General features: G+C 51.7%; 1 protein-coding gene across 3 annotated transcripts in view; it reads right to left on the bottom strand.

Annotated features, from left to right (window-relative positions):
- Positions 1-15290, bottom strand: part of FKBP6 (FKBP prolyl isomerase family member 6 (inactive)) — a 147898-nt gene that overhangs the window by 110461 nt on the left and 22147 nt on the right. For all 3 annotated transcript variants that reach the window (XM_075333273.1, XM_075333275.1, XM_075333274.1), the window contains exon 3: positions 10214-10303. In XM_075333273.1, coding sequence (XP_075189388.1) covers positions 10214-10303 — 90 coding nt within the window. The remainder of the gene's footprint in view (positions 1-10213; positions 10304-15290) is intronic.

Genomic DNA, 15290 nt, shown 5'->3' with positions numbered 1-15290 from the left:
TCACACTGGCCATCCAACCCCGTCCACTGGCTATTTATTCTAAGCAGCATGTGCTCGGGCCTGTCCCGCCCACAACCATGAATCAGTCATGGAGACGGTGACTGAAAAGCACAAGGTACGTGCTGTGCAGTCCTAATTTTGCATATGTGAGGCCACATGGCACACTTTAAATAAAAATATTTTAGTGTTAGGACTGCCCCAGGAGATTTGCCGTGACGTTGGCGGGGTGGCTCGAAAAATTGCAATTTTTTGCCAAAAATCTCATTTTTTCAATAGTACAGCTTGGAATGTTGGTACTGTGCACACTTTGCAATACATAATATTTTTGAGTGGAGGTTGTTTTTATGCTGTTTTTTCTTGTTATATAGGGTCCCAGTTGATTCTCATCTTGCAGTGCACCTCATGTTTATTTTTCCATCTGTCCTGATTTTTGGCGGTTGGTGGCTGTTCACACTGGCCATCCAACCCCGTCCACTGGCTATTTATTCTAAGCAGCATGTGCTCGGGCCTGTCCCGCCCACAACCATGAATCAGTCATGGAGACGGTGACTGAAAAGCACAAGGTACGTGCTGTGCAGTCCTAATTTTGCATATGTGAGGCCACATGGCACACTTTAAATAAAAATATTTTAGTGTTAGGACTGCCCCAGGAGATTTGCCGTGACGTTGGCGGGGTGGCTCGAAAAATTGCAATTTTTTGCCAAAAATCTCATTTTTTCAATAGTACAGCTTGGAATGTTGGTACTGTGCACACTTTGCAATACATAATATTTTTGAGTGGAGGTTGTTTTTATGCTGTTTTTTCTTGTTATATAGGGTCCCAGTTGATTCTCATCTTGCAGTGCACCTCATGTTTATTTTTCCATCTGTCCTGATTTTTGGCGGTTGGTGGCTGTTCACACTGGCCATCCAACCCCGTCCACTGGCTATTTATTCTAAGCAGCATGTGCTCGGGCCTGTCCCGCCCACAACCATGAATCAGTCATGGAGACGGTGACTGAAAAGCACAAGGTACGTGCTGTGCAGTCCTAATTTTGCATATGTGAGGCCACATGGCACACTTTAAATAAAAATATTTTAGTGTTAGGACTGCCCCAGGAGATTTGCCGTGACGTTGGCGGGGTGGCTCGAAAAATTGCAATTTTTTGCCAAAAATCTCATTTTTTCAATAGTACAGCTTGGAATGTTGGTACTGTGCACACTTTGCAATACATAATATTTTTGAGTGGAGGACGATTCTATTGGAGTCCAGGTTCCTTGAGCCCTGTGGTGGAGAAAAACCGCTCCCCAACCTGACAGACTTGCGTCCGTGGTGACCACGGCCCAGGTTGGAGGTAGGAAGGATTTTCCCCGAGACAGAGATGTGGGTAGGAGCCACCACTGAAGTGATGTTTTGGTTGCCAGGGAAAGAGAGACATTCTTGTCGAGGGAAGCCGAACTCTTGTCCCATTTGCGGAGAATGTCCCATTGGAGTGGCCGTATATGGAATTGTGCGAACGGCACTGCTTCCATAGCTGCAACCATCTTCCCCAGGAAGTGCATGAGGCGCCTTAAGGGGTGTGACTGACTTCGAAGAAGTGATTGCACCCCCGCCTGCAGAGAAAGCTGCTTGTCCCGCGGTAGCTTGACTAACGCTGGCTGGGTCTGAAACTCCATCCCGAGGTAAGTCAGAGATTGGGACGGTGTCAACTTGGATTTCGGGAAATTGATGATCCACCCGAACCGCTGGAGAGTCGCCAAAGTGACGGTAAGACTTTGTTGACACGCCACCCGAGAAGGGGCTCTGACTAGGAGATCGTCCAAGTAGGGGATCACCGAGTGGCCCTGAGAGTGCAGGACCGCCACGACGGATGCCATGACCTTGGTGAAAACCCGTGGTGCTGTCGCCAGTCCGAAGGGCAATGCGACGAACTGGAGGAGTTCGTCCCCGATGGCGAAACGCAGGAAACGATGTTCGGGTGCGATCGGCACATGGAGATAAGCATCCTTGATGTCGATCGATGCTAGGAAGTCTCCTTGTGACATCGAGGCGATGACCGAGCGGAGAGATTCCATCCGAAACCGTCTGGTTCTCACATGTCTGTTGAGCAGCTTGAGGTCCAGAACGGGGCGGAATGACCCGTCCTTTTTTGGCACCACGAACAAGTTGGAGTAAAATCCGCGACCACGTTCCTGAAGGGGAACGGGAATCCCAACTCCTTCGCTCTTTAGAGCGTCCACTGCCTGAAGAAGTGCGTCGGCCTGTGCGGGGGGTGGGGAAGTTCTGAAGAAACGAGCCATAGGCCGAGAGCTGAACTCTATCCTGTAACCATGAGACAGAATGTCTCTCACCCATCGGTCTTGAACGTGTGGCCACCAGGCGTCTCCAAAGCGGGAGAGCCTGCCACCGACCGAGGATGTGGCTAGGTGAGGCCGAGAGTCATGAGGAGGCCATCTTGGAGGCAGTGCCTCCTGCGGCCTTTTGGGGGCGTGACTTGGACCGCCACGCATAGGAGTTCTTCCGGCCTTTCTCCGGCCGGTTGGACGAAGAGGATTGGGGCTTGGCGGAGGGACCGAAACCTCGCCTGGATTTTCCTCTGCTGAGGTCTCTTAGGTTTGGACTGGGGTAAGGAGGAGTCCTTTCCCGAGGATTCCTTAATAATCTCATCCAACCTTTCGCCAAATAAACGGTCGCCAGAAAAAGGCAAACCAGTTAAGAATCTTTTGGACGCAGAGTCTGCTTTCCATTCGCGCAGCCACATGGCCATGCGGACTGCCACGGAGTTAGCGGATGCTACAGCCGTACGGCTAGTGGAGTCCAGGACGGCGTTCATGGCGTAGGATGAAAATGCTGATGCCTGAGAGGTTAAGGAAGAAACCTGCGGAGCAGAATTCCGCGTGACAGCATTAATCTCAGTGAGACAAGCCGAGATTGCTTGGAGGGCCCAAACGGCCGCAAAGGCCGGGGCGAAAGACGCGCCCGTGGCCTCATAAATAGATTTCACCAAGAGCTCTATCTGTCTGTCAGTGGCATCCTTCAGGGATGAACCATCGGCAACAGACATGACTGACCTAGCAGCCAATCTAGAGACTGGAGGATCCACCTTGGGAGAGTGTCAATTGTCTGGGTCTCCCAATGGAGCGACAAAGAAAAAGGGAATTTTGTTTACTTACCGTAAATTCCTTTTCTTCTAGCTCCTATTGGGAGACCCAGCATAAAACTGAGGAGCCCGTGGTAAACGGGAGGGTGTATAGGCAGAGGGGAGGGGTTACACTTTTTTAAAGTGTAATACTTTGTGTGGCCTCCAGAGGCAGAAGCTATACACCCAATTGTCTGGGTCTCCCAATGGAGCGACAAAGAAAATAAAAAACAAGACAACGCAACCCAAGGACTAGGAACCAGTCCCAGACAGCCTAGAGCACCTACTGAGAGAGGTGCTCTACTGCCGTTTGCAGAATTTTCCTACCCAGATTTGCCTCAGCTGAAACCTGGGTATGGACTCTGTAATGCTTTGAAAACATATGTAGGCTAGACCAGGTCGCAGCCTTACACACCTGTTCCACTGAAGCCTGATGCCGAACGGCCCACGAAGCGCCAACTGCTCGCGTGGAATGAGCTCGCAGCCCACTAGGAATGGGCTTGAGTTGCAAGCGGTAGACTTCCTGGATCGCCGAGCGAATCCAGAGAGCCAGAGTCGCCTTTGAAGCTGCCTGTCCCTTCTTAAGCCCCTCAGGAATGACGAACAAAGAGTCCGTTTTCCTAAAGGGGGCTGTCCTGGATATGTAATATCTGAGAGCTCTGACGAGGTCTAACGAATGCAGAGACCTTTTCACCCTATGAACCGGGTGTGGACAAAAAGGAAGGCAGAACAATGTCCTCGTTCAAATGAAACGGGGTAAGAACCTTTGGAAGGAAATCCGGAAGGGGGTGCAGAACCACCTTGTCCTGGTGAAAGATCAGAAAAGGCTCGCGGCAAGAAAGTGCTGCTAGCGCCGAAACCCGTCTGATGGACGTAATTGCCACCAGGAATGTTACCTTCCAGGACAGAAGAGCAAGGGAGGATTCCTTGAGAGGTTCAAAGGGAGACCTCTGGAGACCGTCCAGAACGAGGTTGAGGTCCCATGGTTCCAACGGCCGTTTGTACGGAGGAACTAGATGGGAAACGCCCTGGAGGAAGGTTTTGACTTGCATTTTTTTGAGCCAGGTGGCATTGGTAGAAGCTTGAGAGCGCTGAGACCTGCCCTTTAAGGGAACTGAGAGCCAACCCCGCTTGCAAGCCAGACTGTAGAAAATCGAGAATTCTGGGGATGGCCAGAGCCATAGGCTGGACGTTAGTTTCCCTGCACCATGAAAGGAAGATTTTCCACGTACGGTGGTAAATGCAGGATGAAGCAGGCTTTCGGGCGCTGATCATGGTGGAAATAACAGCAGGGGAGAATCCCGCTCTTGTTAATACCCAGGTCTCAATGGCCATGCCGTCAGCTTCAGGGCTCTGGAGTTCTGATGGGAAATGGGCCCTTGGGTCAGCAAGTCTGGGATGTCTGGAAGGCGCCACGGTGCGTCTGTGAGCATTTGTATTAGTTCGGCGTACCAGGCGCGCCTGGGCCAGTCCGGTGCTATCAGTATCACCGGGACTCCCTCTGCCTTGATCTTCCTGATTACCGGCGGCAGCAGGGGTAGAGGTGGAAATATGTAAGGCAGGCGGAAGTGGTGCCAGGAGCAGACTAGAGCATCCGCGCCGATGGACTGCGGGTCTCGTGACCTGGCTATGAACGCGGGTACCTTTGCATTCAACCTTGAGGCCATTAGGTCCACGTCTGGTGTGCCCCAGCGAGTGCAGATGTTTAGAAACACATCTGGGTGGAGAGACCATTCTCCGGCGACCAGGCCTTGGCGACTTAGAAAGTCTGCTGCCCAGTTCTCTACCCCCGGTATGTGTACCGCTGATATCACTGATCCTGACGATTCGGTCCAGCTGAGGATCTTGTGGGCCTCGAGATAAGCCGCTTTGCTGCAGGTGCCCACCGGCCGATTGATATAGGCTACAGCTGTCGCCTTGTCCGATTGGACTCGAATCTGACGACCCGCTAGCAGAGGGCAGAACGCTCTGAGCGCGAGGAAGATCGCGCGGAGTTCCAGGATGTTTATGGGTAGGAAAGACTCCTGGGGCGTCCAACGTCCTTGAGCAGTGTGGTGCCGGTACACTGCTCCCCAGCCTAGGAGGCTGGCGTCCGTGGTCAGGACCCTGCCAGTTCACTGGGAGAAAAGATCTCCCCTTCGATAGGGATGAGGACCGAAGCCACCAGCGGAGTGCGTACCTGACTGAAGGCGTAAGGTGAAGATGTCTGTCCAGAGAGAAGGGGCTCTTGTCCCAGGCCGCTAGAAGGGCTAGCTGCAGTGGGCAGAGGTGCAGTTGAGCAAAGGGTACTGCTTCCATAGCTGCCACCATCCTGCTCAGCACTTTCATGCTGAATCAAATGGAGCGAGACGGAGGACGTAGAAGGCAGCGTACCGCTCGTTGAAGAGTGATCGCCTTGTCCTGAGGGAGAAGGATCAAGCCCCGACGGGTGTCCAGGGACATGCCCAGGAAGGTGATGATTCGTGATGGGATCGGGGATTTGTCCAGATTCACTAGCCACGCTAAGCGGGATAGGGTGTCCACAGTGATCTGTACGCTGGTTGAGCAGTCGCGGAAGGAGGGGGCCTTGATGAGGAGGTCGGCCAAGTAAGGGAGAACGACTACTCCCCTGGCGTAAAGGACGCTCATGGCGGCCGCCATGACTTTGGTGAAGACCCTTGGTGCGGTGGCAAGGCCGAAGGGTAGAGCTACGAATTGAAAGTGGGAGTCCTGAACTGCGAAGCGGAGGAACTTTTGGTGATCTGGGGCGATGGGTATGTGCAAGTACGATGCCCTTGATGTCTATGGAGGCGAGGAATTCCCCTTCGACCATGGATGCAATAATGGAATTTAGGGACTCCATTCTGAATCTCCGTACGTGCACGTTTGTTTAGGTGTTTGAGGTCCAGGATGGGTCGAACTGACCCATCCTTTTTGGGGGCCACAAAGAGGTTGGAATAAAACCCCCCCGAACTTCTCGTCGTCCGGGACAGGTATCATCACTCCTGCTGTTTGGAGCGAGTGGATTGCTGAGAAAAAAGCTTTGCGTTGTTTTCGAGTCTTTGGGGGGTTTGAGAGAAAGAATTTCGGACCCAACCCCCGAGTCGGTTCTATGTGGTAACCGGAAGACACAAGGTCTCACACCAATTTGTCGTCTGAGGCGGCAGCCCTGATGTGATGAAAGAGCCGCAGTCGACCTCCTACAATGAGTGTGTCTTCCGGGGCGCCGAAGGAGTCATGAGGGGGGAAAACGTCGTGGCAGAGTCTCCCTAGTCCTGGACTGTTTCGGTCTAGGCTGCCATGACGAAGTGGGTTTCGGGGAGAGCTGAGAAGGTCTGTCCCTGCGTAGTCCGCGGCTGGTGGCGGGGACAGCACGGGATGTCGACCAACCAAATGAATTCCGAAAGGAGCGGAACGAGGACTGTGGACGTCTGGTGAAGGACGTCCTGGACTTCAGCTGGGGGAGGGAGGTACTCTTTACTCCAGTGGCGTCAGAAATGAGCTTGTCCAGACATTCGCCAAACAATCGGTCTGGAAAAAAGGGAAGGCCCTTGAGAGACTTCTTGGAGGCAGAGTCCGCGCTCGCCATTGTCGGAGCCAGAGAGCTCTATGGATGGCTATGGTATTTGAGGCGGCAAACGCTGCGCAGGTAGCAGCGTCCATGGAGGCCTGCATGAGGTACTCCACCGCAGCGGCAATTTGAGCTGTTACCTCTGTGAAGGTATGAGTGAACTGGGATTCCTCAAGCGAAGTGTTAAGGGATTCTGCCCAGACCGAGATCGCCTTTGCGACCCACACAGCGGCAAAGGAGGGCGAGAGGGAGGAACCCGCAGCCTCAAAAGCAGAGCGGGCGAGGTGCTCCACCTGTCTGTCTGTCAGGTCCTTGATGGAGGAACCATCGGGTAAAGACAGGAGCGTCTTTGTGGTAAGGCGGGAGACCGGGGGGGGGGGGGGGGGGGAGGTCGACCGAGGGCGGATCGGCCCAGCCCTTAGGGGCAGGTGAGGCAAAAGGGTACCGGGACTCCATGAGTTTTCGGTTACCGAAGCGCCTGTCAGGCTTCTCCTTTTGCTTTGTGAGGATATCCTGAAACTCTGGGTGATCAGCAAAAACCTTTTGGGGTTTCCTTGCACTCTTAAAGGAGACCGCATGGTCAGTGGTAGTGGATGGGGGATCCTCCACATGCAGAGTTTGGTTGATTGCTGCTATAGGGGAGTCTATTGCAGTTTGATCATCTGGGGAGGCTGAAACCAAGGAATCCTCTTGGTATAAACAGCATTCTCCCTCCTCCAGCTCTTCAGAAGCCGTGGAGCGTGTGGGAGAGCCTGCCCTGTGTGCTCTCGAGGGAGAGCCCGCTGGAGACACCCGGCCGTGTGCTCTTTTCCTGATCCCTGCAACCGGTGAAGCATGTACCCGGATTACCTCAGAAGGATCCTCCATAGGGGTATCCTCAGGCTGCGTTCCGTCCAGGGACCCAGAAGGGTGTGGAGGACGACATTGCATAGCCAGCACCAGGTTCTGTGACAGTTTTTCCATGGATTGGGACAGAAACTGTGCCCATTCCGGTGGGCTGGGAGCCCTAGGCTCTGGGCTGACGGTTGCGGCGGTGGTGGCAGGGGGGTCTTGGGGGGCTATAGGGGCACAGGACTCTCAGAGAGAAGAGGTGTGTTTACGTGGTAGCTCAGCGTGGCAGGCAGTGCAGGCTGAATAATAAATAAGGAATAACGTTTGGAACACCATTCTAAGTCTGAACTGGGTGCAAAAACCTAAAAAAACATCACTATGGGGAGATAAGGTATGCACACCAGTGACTATGTAAGGGGAATACATGAAATAGCAGAAACTGCTGTGTGAATACTGACTTGAAAAATCCAATAGCTAGTTCAAGTCCGTATTCACACAGCAGTTTCTGCTATTTCATGTATTCCCCTTACATAGTCACTGGTGTGCATACCTTATCTCAACATAGTGATGTTTTTTTTAGGTTTTTGCACCCAGTTCGGACTTAGAATGGTGTTCCAAACGTTATTCCTATTTGTTAGTAGTTTTTCGTTTGTGAACCCTCCCCAACCACACCTATTGCCAATCCATATCATACGCATAAATAGCCTGGGTCTCAGCTTCCCATACACGGTAAGTTTTTTTAACTGCATGAGAGGACACACACAAGCTAGGGACCCCAACGTAGAGAAATACTTTGGCGTAGTGTTGGGGCTCTGTTGCATTGATCAATTCAGTAACTAAATTTCTCTTGATTCATATGTTCATGGCAGTAATGCAGATTCCATTTTTTCACATTTTCACTCTTACATATAGCTATTGGATTTTTCAAGTCAGTATTCACACAGCAGTTTCTGCTATTTCATGTATTCCCCTTACATAGTCACTGGTGTGCATACCTTATCTCCCCACAGGCTGAATAATAGACTATGTGGGCCTTAGCACTCTTAGTGCCCTTAGAATTCTGCATGTCCCTAATAGGAGTATGCCAGGAGGGGGAGCAATGCTCAGCAGAGCTACAAGTGAAGCAAGCACCTCACCAGAATCAGCCAATGGCCCTGTCCTCAGGAAGGATTAAGCTCTATGGAGATCTTCGCACGCATTCCTGGGGGGGCGGGGCTTATCGCTAACAGAGCGCAAACATGAAGTTAGTGTGCCCCCCCTGCTGTGGGTAGTAAAAAAAAAAAAACGGCGGGAAGGGAGCTTCTGATAGTTTTCCTCCCTCTCCCTCCAGTCAGCAAACAGCTTGTCACTGGTGGTTATGAGCCGGCTTTACTGCTAGAGCAAATAAACAGAGCAAATAAACAGTGTGAGTCCGAGCCCTGGGCCCTCCCCCTGCCACCAAATTATCTGCAGGACTTTCTGCAAACAGGAGTGACTTCCCCCCCTCCTCCAGCCAGCAAGCTAGAGAAAAGTTAACACTGTGTGCAGGATCCTTGGGGCTTTGCTCCTTGCACTCAGCAAGGGACTTTCTCATAATAAATACTGTAAATGTCCTGGGAGCCTTCACTGCAGCGTCTTTTCTCCCTTTGTCCAGGAAACCAGTCAGGGGGGATCTCACCTTAAAACACTGCTTCCAGTTCAGTGAAAATAGCAGAGTCAGCTTGCTGTGTCCGGTCACAACGGTGCCATATTCAACTCAGAGCCTGCAAAGAGGGGCTGAGGAATTGGTGCCATATTCAACTCAGAGCCTGCAAAGAGGGGCTGAGGAATTGGGCTATAGGGGCATAGGCCTCTACCCTGGGCTTTGGAAAATCGGTGTCTGTGGAACCAGTCGTCCAGCCCAGGATCCAGCATCGCAGGAGGGGGTACGTGGAGGCGACACTCCACGTTCCCGCCCATTGATGGTAGTGGGAGATCGGTCCCAAAAGGAAACAGTCGCCCTCAAAAAATAAAAAACCTTGAAAAGGAAGTGCCTCCTACAGACACTAAGCTAAAACTGAGGTTGCCTGGCCCGGCCAGGGGGTGTATACTGCAGAGGAGGAGCTATGCTTTTGCATCTACTTAGTGTCCTCCTATGGATAGGCAGCATAACACCCATGGTCCTGTGTCCCCCAATGAGGCATCAGAGAAAAATCCTCTAAAATACAACTTACCTAATAATTCTGCACACGGCGTACACTTAGCAGCCCAGTAAGTGACACATTGTTGGACTCAGGATCTCTGCCCTACGATATGCTGCTCTCAGATTAGCTAGCAAAAACCTGGTGACAAATTCCCTTTAAGAAGGCAGCAACACCAAAAAAGATCATGTACAAAAAAAAAAGAATATATAGATACACATATATATATATATATATAAATGCAAACTGCAGACAAAACTGGCTCTGTGTGCAGCTCACAGACTGGGGCAAAATCTGCCAGCTATTATATTCACTGTGTAAATCAGAAAAGAGTAGAGCATGCTGCGATTTATTCCACATGTGCGGAATCACTTGTGTAAGCCCGCACATAGGTTACTATTGGTAAGTGCGCTATCCATTGTGTACACGAAAAGCACAGACACGAAAATTCAGCAAAACGAAAGAGGCCCAAGTCCTGTTACACAGGCTACATCAGGTGTTACTACATGGTAGGCTTTCATCTACTCGTGCAACGTATTACACTTTGGTCTCACCTTCACCAAGCTTCATCAGCCGAGGGTTACGTAGAAAACAATTTGTTTCAAAGGGTCTGTCCAAATGTTCCAAATATCCAGAAAATTTAACTGCAGAGGCAAGAAGGTGGAATCGTGAAAACTGATTATAGAATACAGAAATGGCAGAAAAAAAGTCTGCATTTGGTTATTGGAGAACATTGTACTTATAGGGAGCAGGCTTTGTTTTCAAATTACTTATTTGTCAGAAGAGTTCCTTCACAATTAGCAAATTATTAAAAGGGCTTGTCCACTATTTCCCATGTGCACCCAGATACTCCTCTCCGCTGCCGGCACAGTTCCAGCGATGTCATATTCCCAGGGGCCCACATGACATGGTTATGAAATCTGAGACTCGCGCTCAATCAGCACCGGCTTCTCTAGCCCTACCATTGGATCGTTAAAGGGAACCTGTCACCAGATTTTTCCCTATGAAACTTAAAGAATCACCTTCTGCAGCTCCTGGGCTGCATTCTAGGAAGGTGCACTATTGATTGACGGGATGACGCCCTCTGTCATCCTCCTCGTCGCATTTTCAAATTTCGCACCTTAGGTCTGCTCGCGCAGGTGCAGTTCACTCTGCCATATCTCGGGAAGAGCGCCGGTGACCTAAATGCGGAGGCGCGAGATTATGGGCGGGTACTAGGATGACGCTGGTGAGGTGTTTAGTGTGCATGACCTCACCAGCGTCATCCTAGTACCCGCCCATAATCTCACGCCTGCGCATTTAGCTCGCCAACGCTCTGCCCGAGACATGTAGGCAAAGATGGTTGACCCTAGGTAGATCAACATCCAGCACCGCGGAGACACCATCACGTGTTTTCTTAACGCAGTGATTCCAGAGCAATGCCCCCTGGGAAATATTCAAAACAAGGAAGCCACTGTGACACCATCACATGTTTCTCAACACTGGCAGGTAACTATCCAGGTCTTTCACCAGGAAAAAAAAAAACACGAGAAGGGCAGTCTCCAGTCAAGGAAACCACCTATGCCAAAACATGGTATCCATCCACAGACAGCTGTTTCGGGGTATTTGCCCCTCATCAGTGTGGAGTAGGAAACTGGAAAGTGGGAGCAATGCCTAGTAGAAGACTATATAGGTTAGGATGGTTGACCTTAGGGAGATCAACATCCAGCACCGCAGAGCACCATCACGTGTTTTCTCAACGCAGTGATTCTAGAGCAATGCCCCGTGGGAAATATGCAAAACAAGGAAGCCACGGAGACACCATCACATGTTTCTCAACGCTGGCAGGTATTGCTCTAGAATCACTGCGTTGAGAAAGAAGGGAATTTTGTTACTTACCGTAAATTCCTTTTCTTCTAGCTCTTATTGGGAGACCCAGACAATTGGGTGTATAGCTACTGCCTCCGGAGGCCACACAAAGTATTACACTAAAAAGTGTAAGGCCCCTCCCCTTCTGGCTATACACCCCCCGTGGAATCACGGGTTCTCCAGTTTTAGTGCCAAAGCAAGAAGGAGGAAAGCCAATAACTGGTTTAAACAAATTAACTCCGAATAACATCGGAGAACTGACAAACCGTTCAACATGAACAACATGTGTACCCGCAAACAAAACCAAAAATCCCGAAGGACAACAGGGCGGGTGCTGGGTCTCCCAATAAGAGCTAGAAGAAAAGGAATTTACGGTAAGTAACAAAATTCCCTTCTTCTTCAGCGCTCTATTGGGAGACCCAGACAATTGGGACGTTCCAAAGCTGTCCCTGGGTGGGTAAAGAAATACCTCTTGTCAGAGCTGCAAGACAGCGCCCCCCTACTGGGAAGCCACCGCCGCCTGCAGGACTCTTCTACCTAGGCTGGCATCCGCCGAAGCATAGGTATGCACCTGATAATGTTTGGTGAAAGTGTGCAGACTGGACCAGGTAGCTGCCTGGCACACCTGTTGAGCCGTAGCCTGGTGGCGTAATGCCCAGGACGCACCCACGGCTCTGGTTGAATGGGCCTTCAGCCCTGATGGAACCGGAAGTCCAGCCGAACGGTAGGCTTCCAGAAGGTTCTTTGATCCATCGAGCCAGGGTGGCTTTAGAAGCCTGCAATCCCTTGCGCGGACCAGCGACAAGGACAAAAAGTGCCTCGGAGCGGCGCAAGGGCGCCGTGCGGGAGATGTAGATTCTGATTGCTCTGACCAGATCTAACAAATGCAAATCCTTTTCATACCGGTGAACCGGATGAGGACAGAAAGAAGGTAAGCAAATGTCCTGATTTAGATGGAAATCAGATACTACTTTAGGAAGAAATTCTGGAGTGGGGCGCAAAACCACCTTGTCCTGGTGGACCACCAGGAAAGGAGCCTTGGATGACAGTGCTGCCAGCTCAGACACTCTCCGAAGAGACGTGATCGCCACTAGAAACACCACTTTCTGTGACAGGCGAGAAAAAGAAACCTCTTTCAAAGGCTCGAAAGGCGGCTTCTGTAGAGCAACTAGTACCCTATTCAGATCCCATGGATCTAACGGCCGCCTGTACGGGGGTACAATATGACAAACCCCCTGTAGAAACGTGCGCACCTTAGACAGACGTGCCAGACGCTTCTGAAAAAACACTGATAGTGCCGAGACTTGCCCTTTAAGTGAGCCAAGCGACAAGCCTTTTTCTAACCCCGATTGTAGGAAGGAAAGAAGAGTAGGCAATGCAAATGGCCAGGGAGACACTCCCTGAGCAGAGCACCATGATAAGAAAATCTTCCACGTCCTGTGGTAGATCTTGGCAGACGTGGGCTTCCTAGCCTGCCTCATGGTAGCAACAACTCCTTGAGACAATCCTGCACACGCTAGGATCCAGGATTCAATGGCCACACAGTCAGGTTCAGGGCAGCAGAATTCTGATGGAAAAACGGCCCTTGGGACAGTAAGTCTGGCCGGTCTGGAAGTGACCACGGTCGGCCGACCGTGAGATGCCACAGATCCGGGTACCACGATCTCCTCGGCCAGTCTGGGGCGACGAGTATGACGCGGGTGCAATCGGATCTGATCTTGCGCAACACTCTGGGCAAGAGTGCCAGAGGCGGGAATACATATGGGAGTCGGAACTGCGACCAATCTTGGACCAAGGCGTCTGCCGCCAGAGCCCTTTGATCGCGCGACCGCGCCATGAATGCCGGGACCTTGTGGTTGTGCCGAGACGCCATGAGGTCGACGTCCGGCACCCCCCACCGGCGACAGATTTCCTGAAACACGTCCGGGTGAAGGGACCATTCCCCTGCGTCTATCCCTTGGCGACTGAGGAAGTCTGCTTCCCAGTTTTCTACGCCCGGGATGTGTACCGCGGATATGGTGGATGCTGTGTCCTCCACCCACGTCAGAATCCGCCTGACTTCCTGGAAGGCTTGCCGACTGCGCGTCCCTCCTTGGTGGTTGATGTATGCCACCGCTGTGGAGTTGTCCGACTGGATTCGGATCTGCCTTCCTTCCAGCCACTGCTGGAAGGCTAGAAGTGCCAGATACACTGCTCTGATCTCCAGAACATTGATCTGCAGGGTGGACTCTTGCTGAGTCCACGTCCCCTGAGCCCTGTGGTGGAGAAAGACTGCTCCCCACCCTGACAGACTCGCGTCTGTCGTGACCACTGCCCAGGATGGAGGTAGGAAGGATCTTCCCTGTGACAATGAGTTGGGCAGAAGCCACCATTGCAGAGAGTCCTTGGCCGCCTGAGAAAGGGAGACTTCTCTGTCCAGGGATGTCGACTTCCCGTCCCATTGGCGAAGAATGTCCCATTGAAGAGGACGCAGATGAAACTGCGCAAAGGGAACTGCTTCCATGGCTGCCACCATCTTCCCTAGGAAGTGCATGAGGCGCCTCAAGGAGTGCGACTGGCCCTGAAGAAGCGACCGCACCCCTATCTGTAGTGACCTCTGCTTGGTCAGCGGAAGCTTCACTATCGCTGATAGAGTATGGAACTCCATGCCAAGAAACGTTAGTGACTGAGTTGGTGACAGATTTGACTTTGCAAAGTTGATGATCCACCCGAAAGACTGGAGAGTCTCCAGCGTAACATTCAGGCTGAGTTGGCATGCCTCCTGAGAGGGTGCCTTGACAAGTAGATCGTCCAGATAAGGGATCACGGAGTGTCCCTGGGAGTGCAAGACTGCTACCACTGCCGCCATGACTTTGGTGAAAACCCGTGGGGCTGTCGCCAGACCGAATGGCAGAGCTACGAACTGAAGATGTTCGTCTCCTATTACCAAACGTAGAAAACGTTGGTGCTCTGTAGCAATTGGTACGTGGAGATAAGCATCCTTGATGTCTATTGATGCCAGAAAATCTCCTTGAGACATTGACGCAATGACAGACCGGAGGGATTCCATCCGGAACCTCCTGGCGTTCACATGCTTGTTGAGCCTTTTTAGGTCCAGAACAGGACGGAAGGAGCCGTCCTTTTTTGGAACCACAAAGAGATTGGAGTAAAACCCTCGCCCTCGTTCCTGAGGGGGGACAGGGATTACCACTCCTTCTGCTCTTAGTGAGCTCACCGCCTGCAGAAGGGCATCCGCTCGGTCGGGATGTGGGGAGGTTCTGAAGAACCGAGGTGGAGGACGGGAACTGAACTCGATTCTGTACCCGCGCGACAAAATGTCTGTCACCCACCGGTCTTTGACCAGTGACAGCCAAATGCCGCAAAAACGGGAAAGCCTGCCACCGACCGAGGATGCGGAGGGAGGCGGCTGAAAGTCATGAGGAAGCCGCTTTGGAAACGGTTCCTCCGTTTGCTTTCTTGGGTCGTGAGTGAGCCCGCCATGAATCAGAGCTCCTTTGTTCTTTCTGCGTCCCTTTGAATGAGGAAAATTGGGCCTTGCCTGAGCCTCGAAAGGGCCGAGACCTCGGCTGCCACTTTTTCTGCTGAGGTTTGTTTGATCTGGGCTGGGGTAAGGACGAGTCTTTACCCTTGGACTGTTTGATGATTTCAGCGAGCTGCTCGCCAAACAGTCTATCTCCAGATAATGGCAAGTTGGTTAAACATTTTTTGGAACTAGCATCTGCTTTCCAGTCCTTTAACCACAATGCTCTGCGCAACACTACGGAGTTGGCGGACGCCAACGAC

Source organism: Anomaloglossus baeobatrachus, chromosome 2 (assembly GCF_048569485.1).
Source record: "Anomaloglossus baeobatrachus isolate aAnoBae1 chromosome 2, aAnoBae1.hap1, whole genome shotgun sequence".
NCBI lineage: Eukaryota > Metazoa > Chordata > Amphibia > Anura > Aromobatidae > Anomaloglossus > Anomaloglossus baeobatrachus.
The sequence above is the reverse complement of the archived record's forward strand: the minus strand, read 5'-3'. Positions and strand labels throughout refer to the sequence as shown.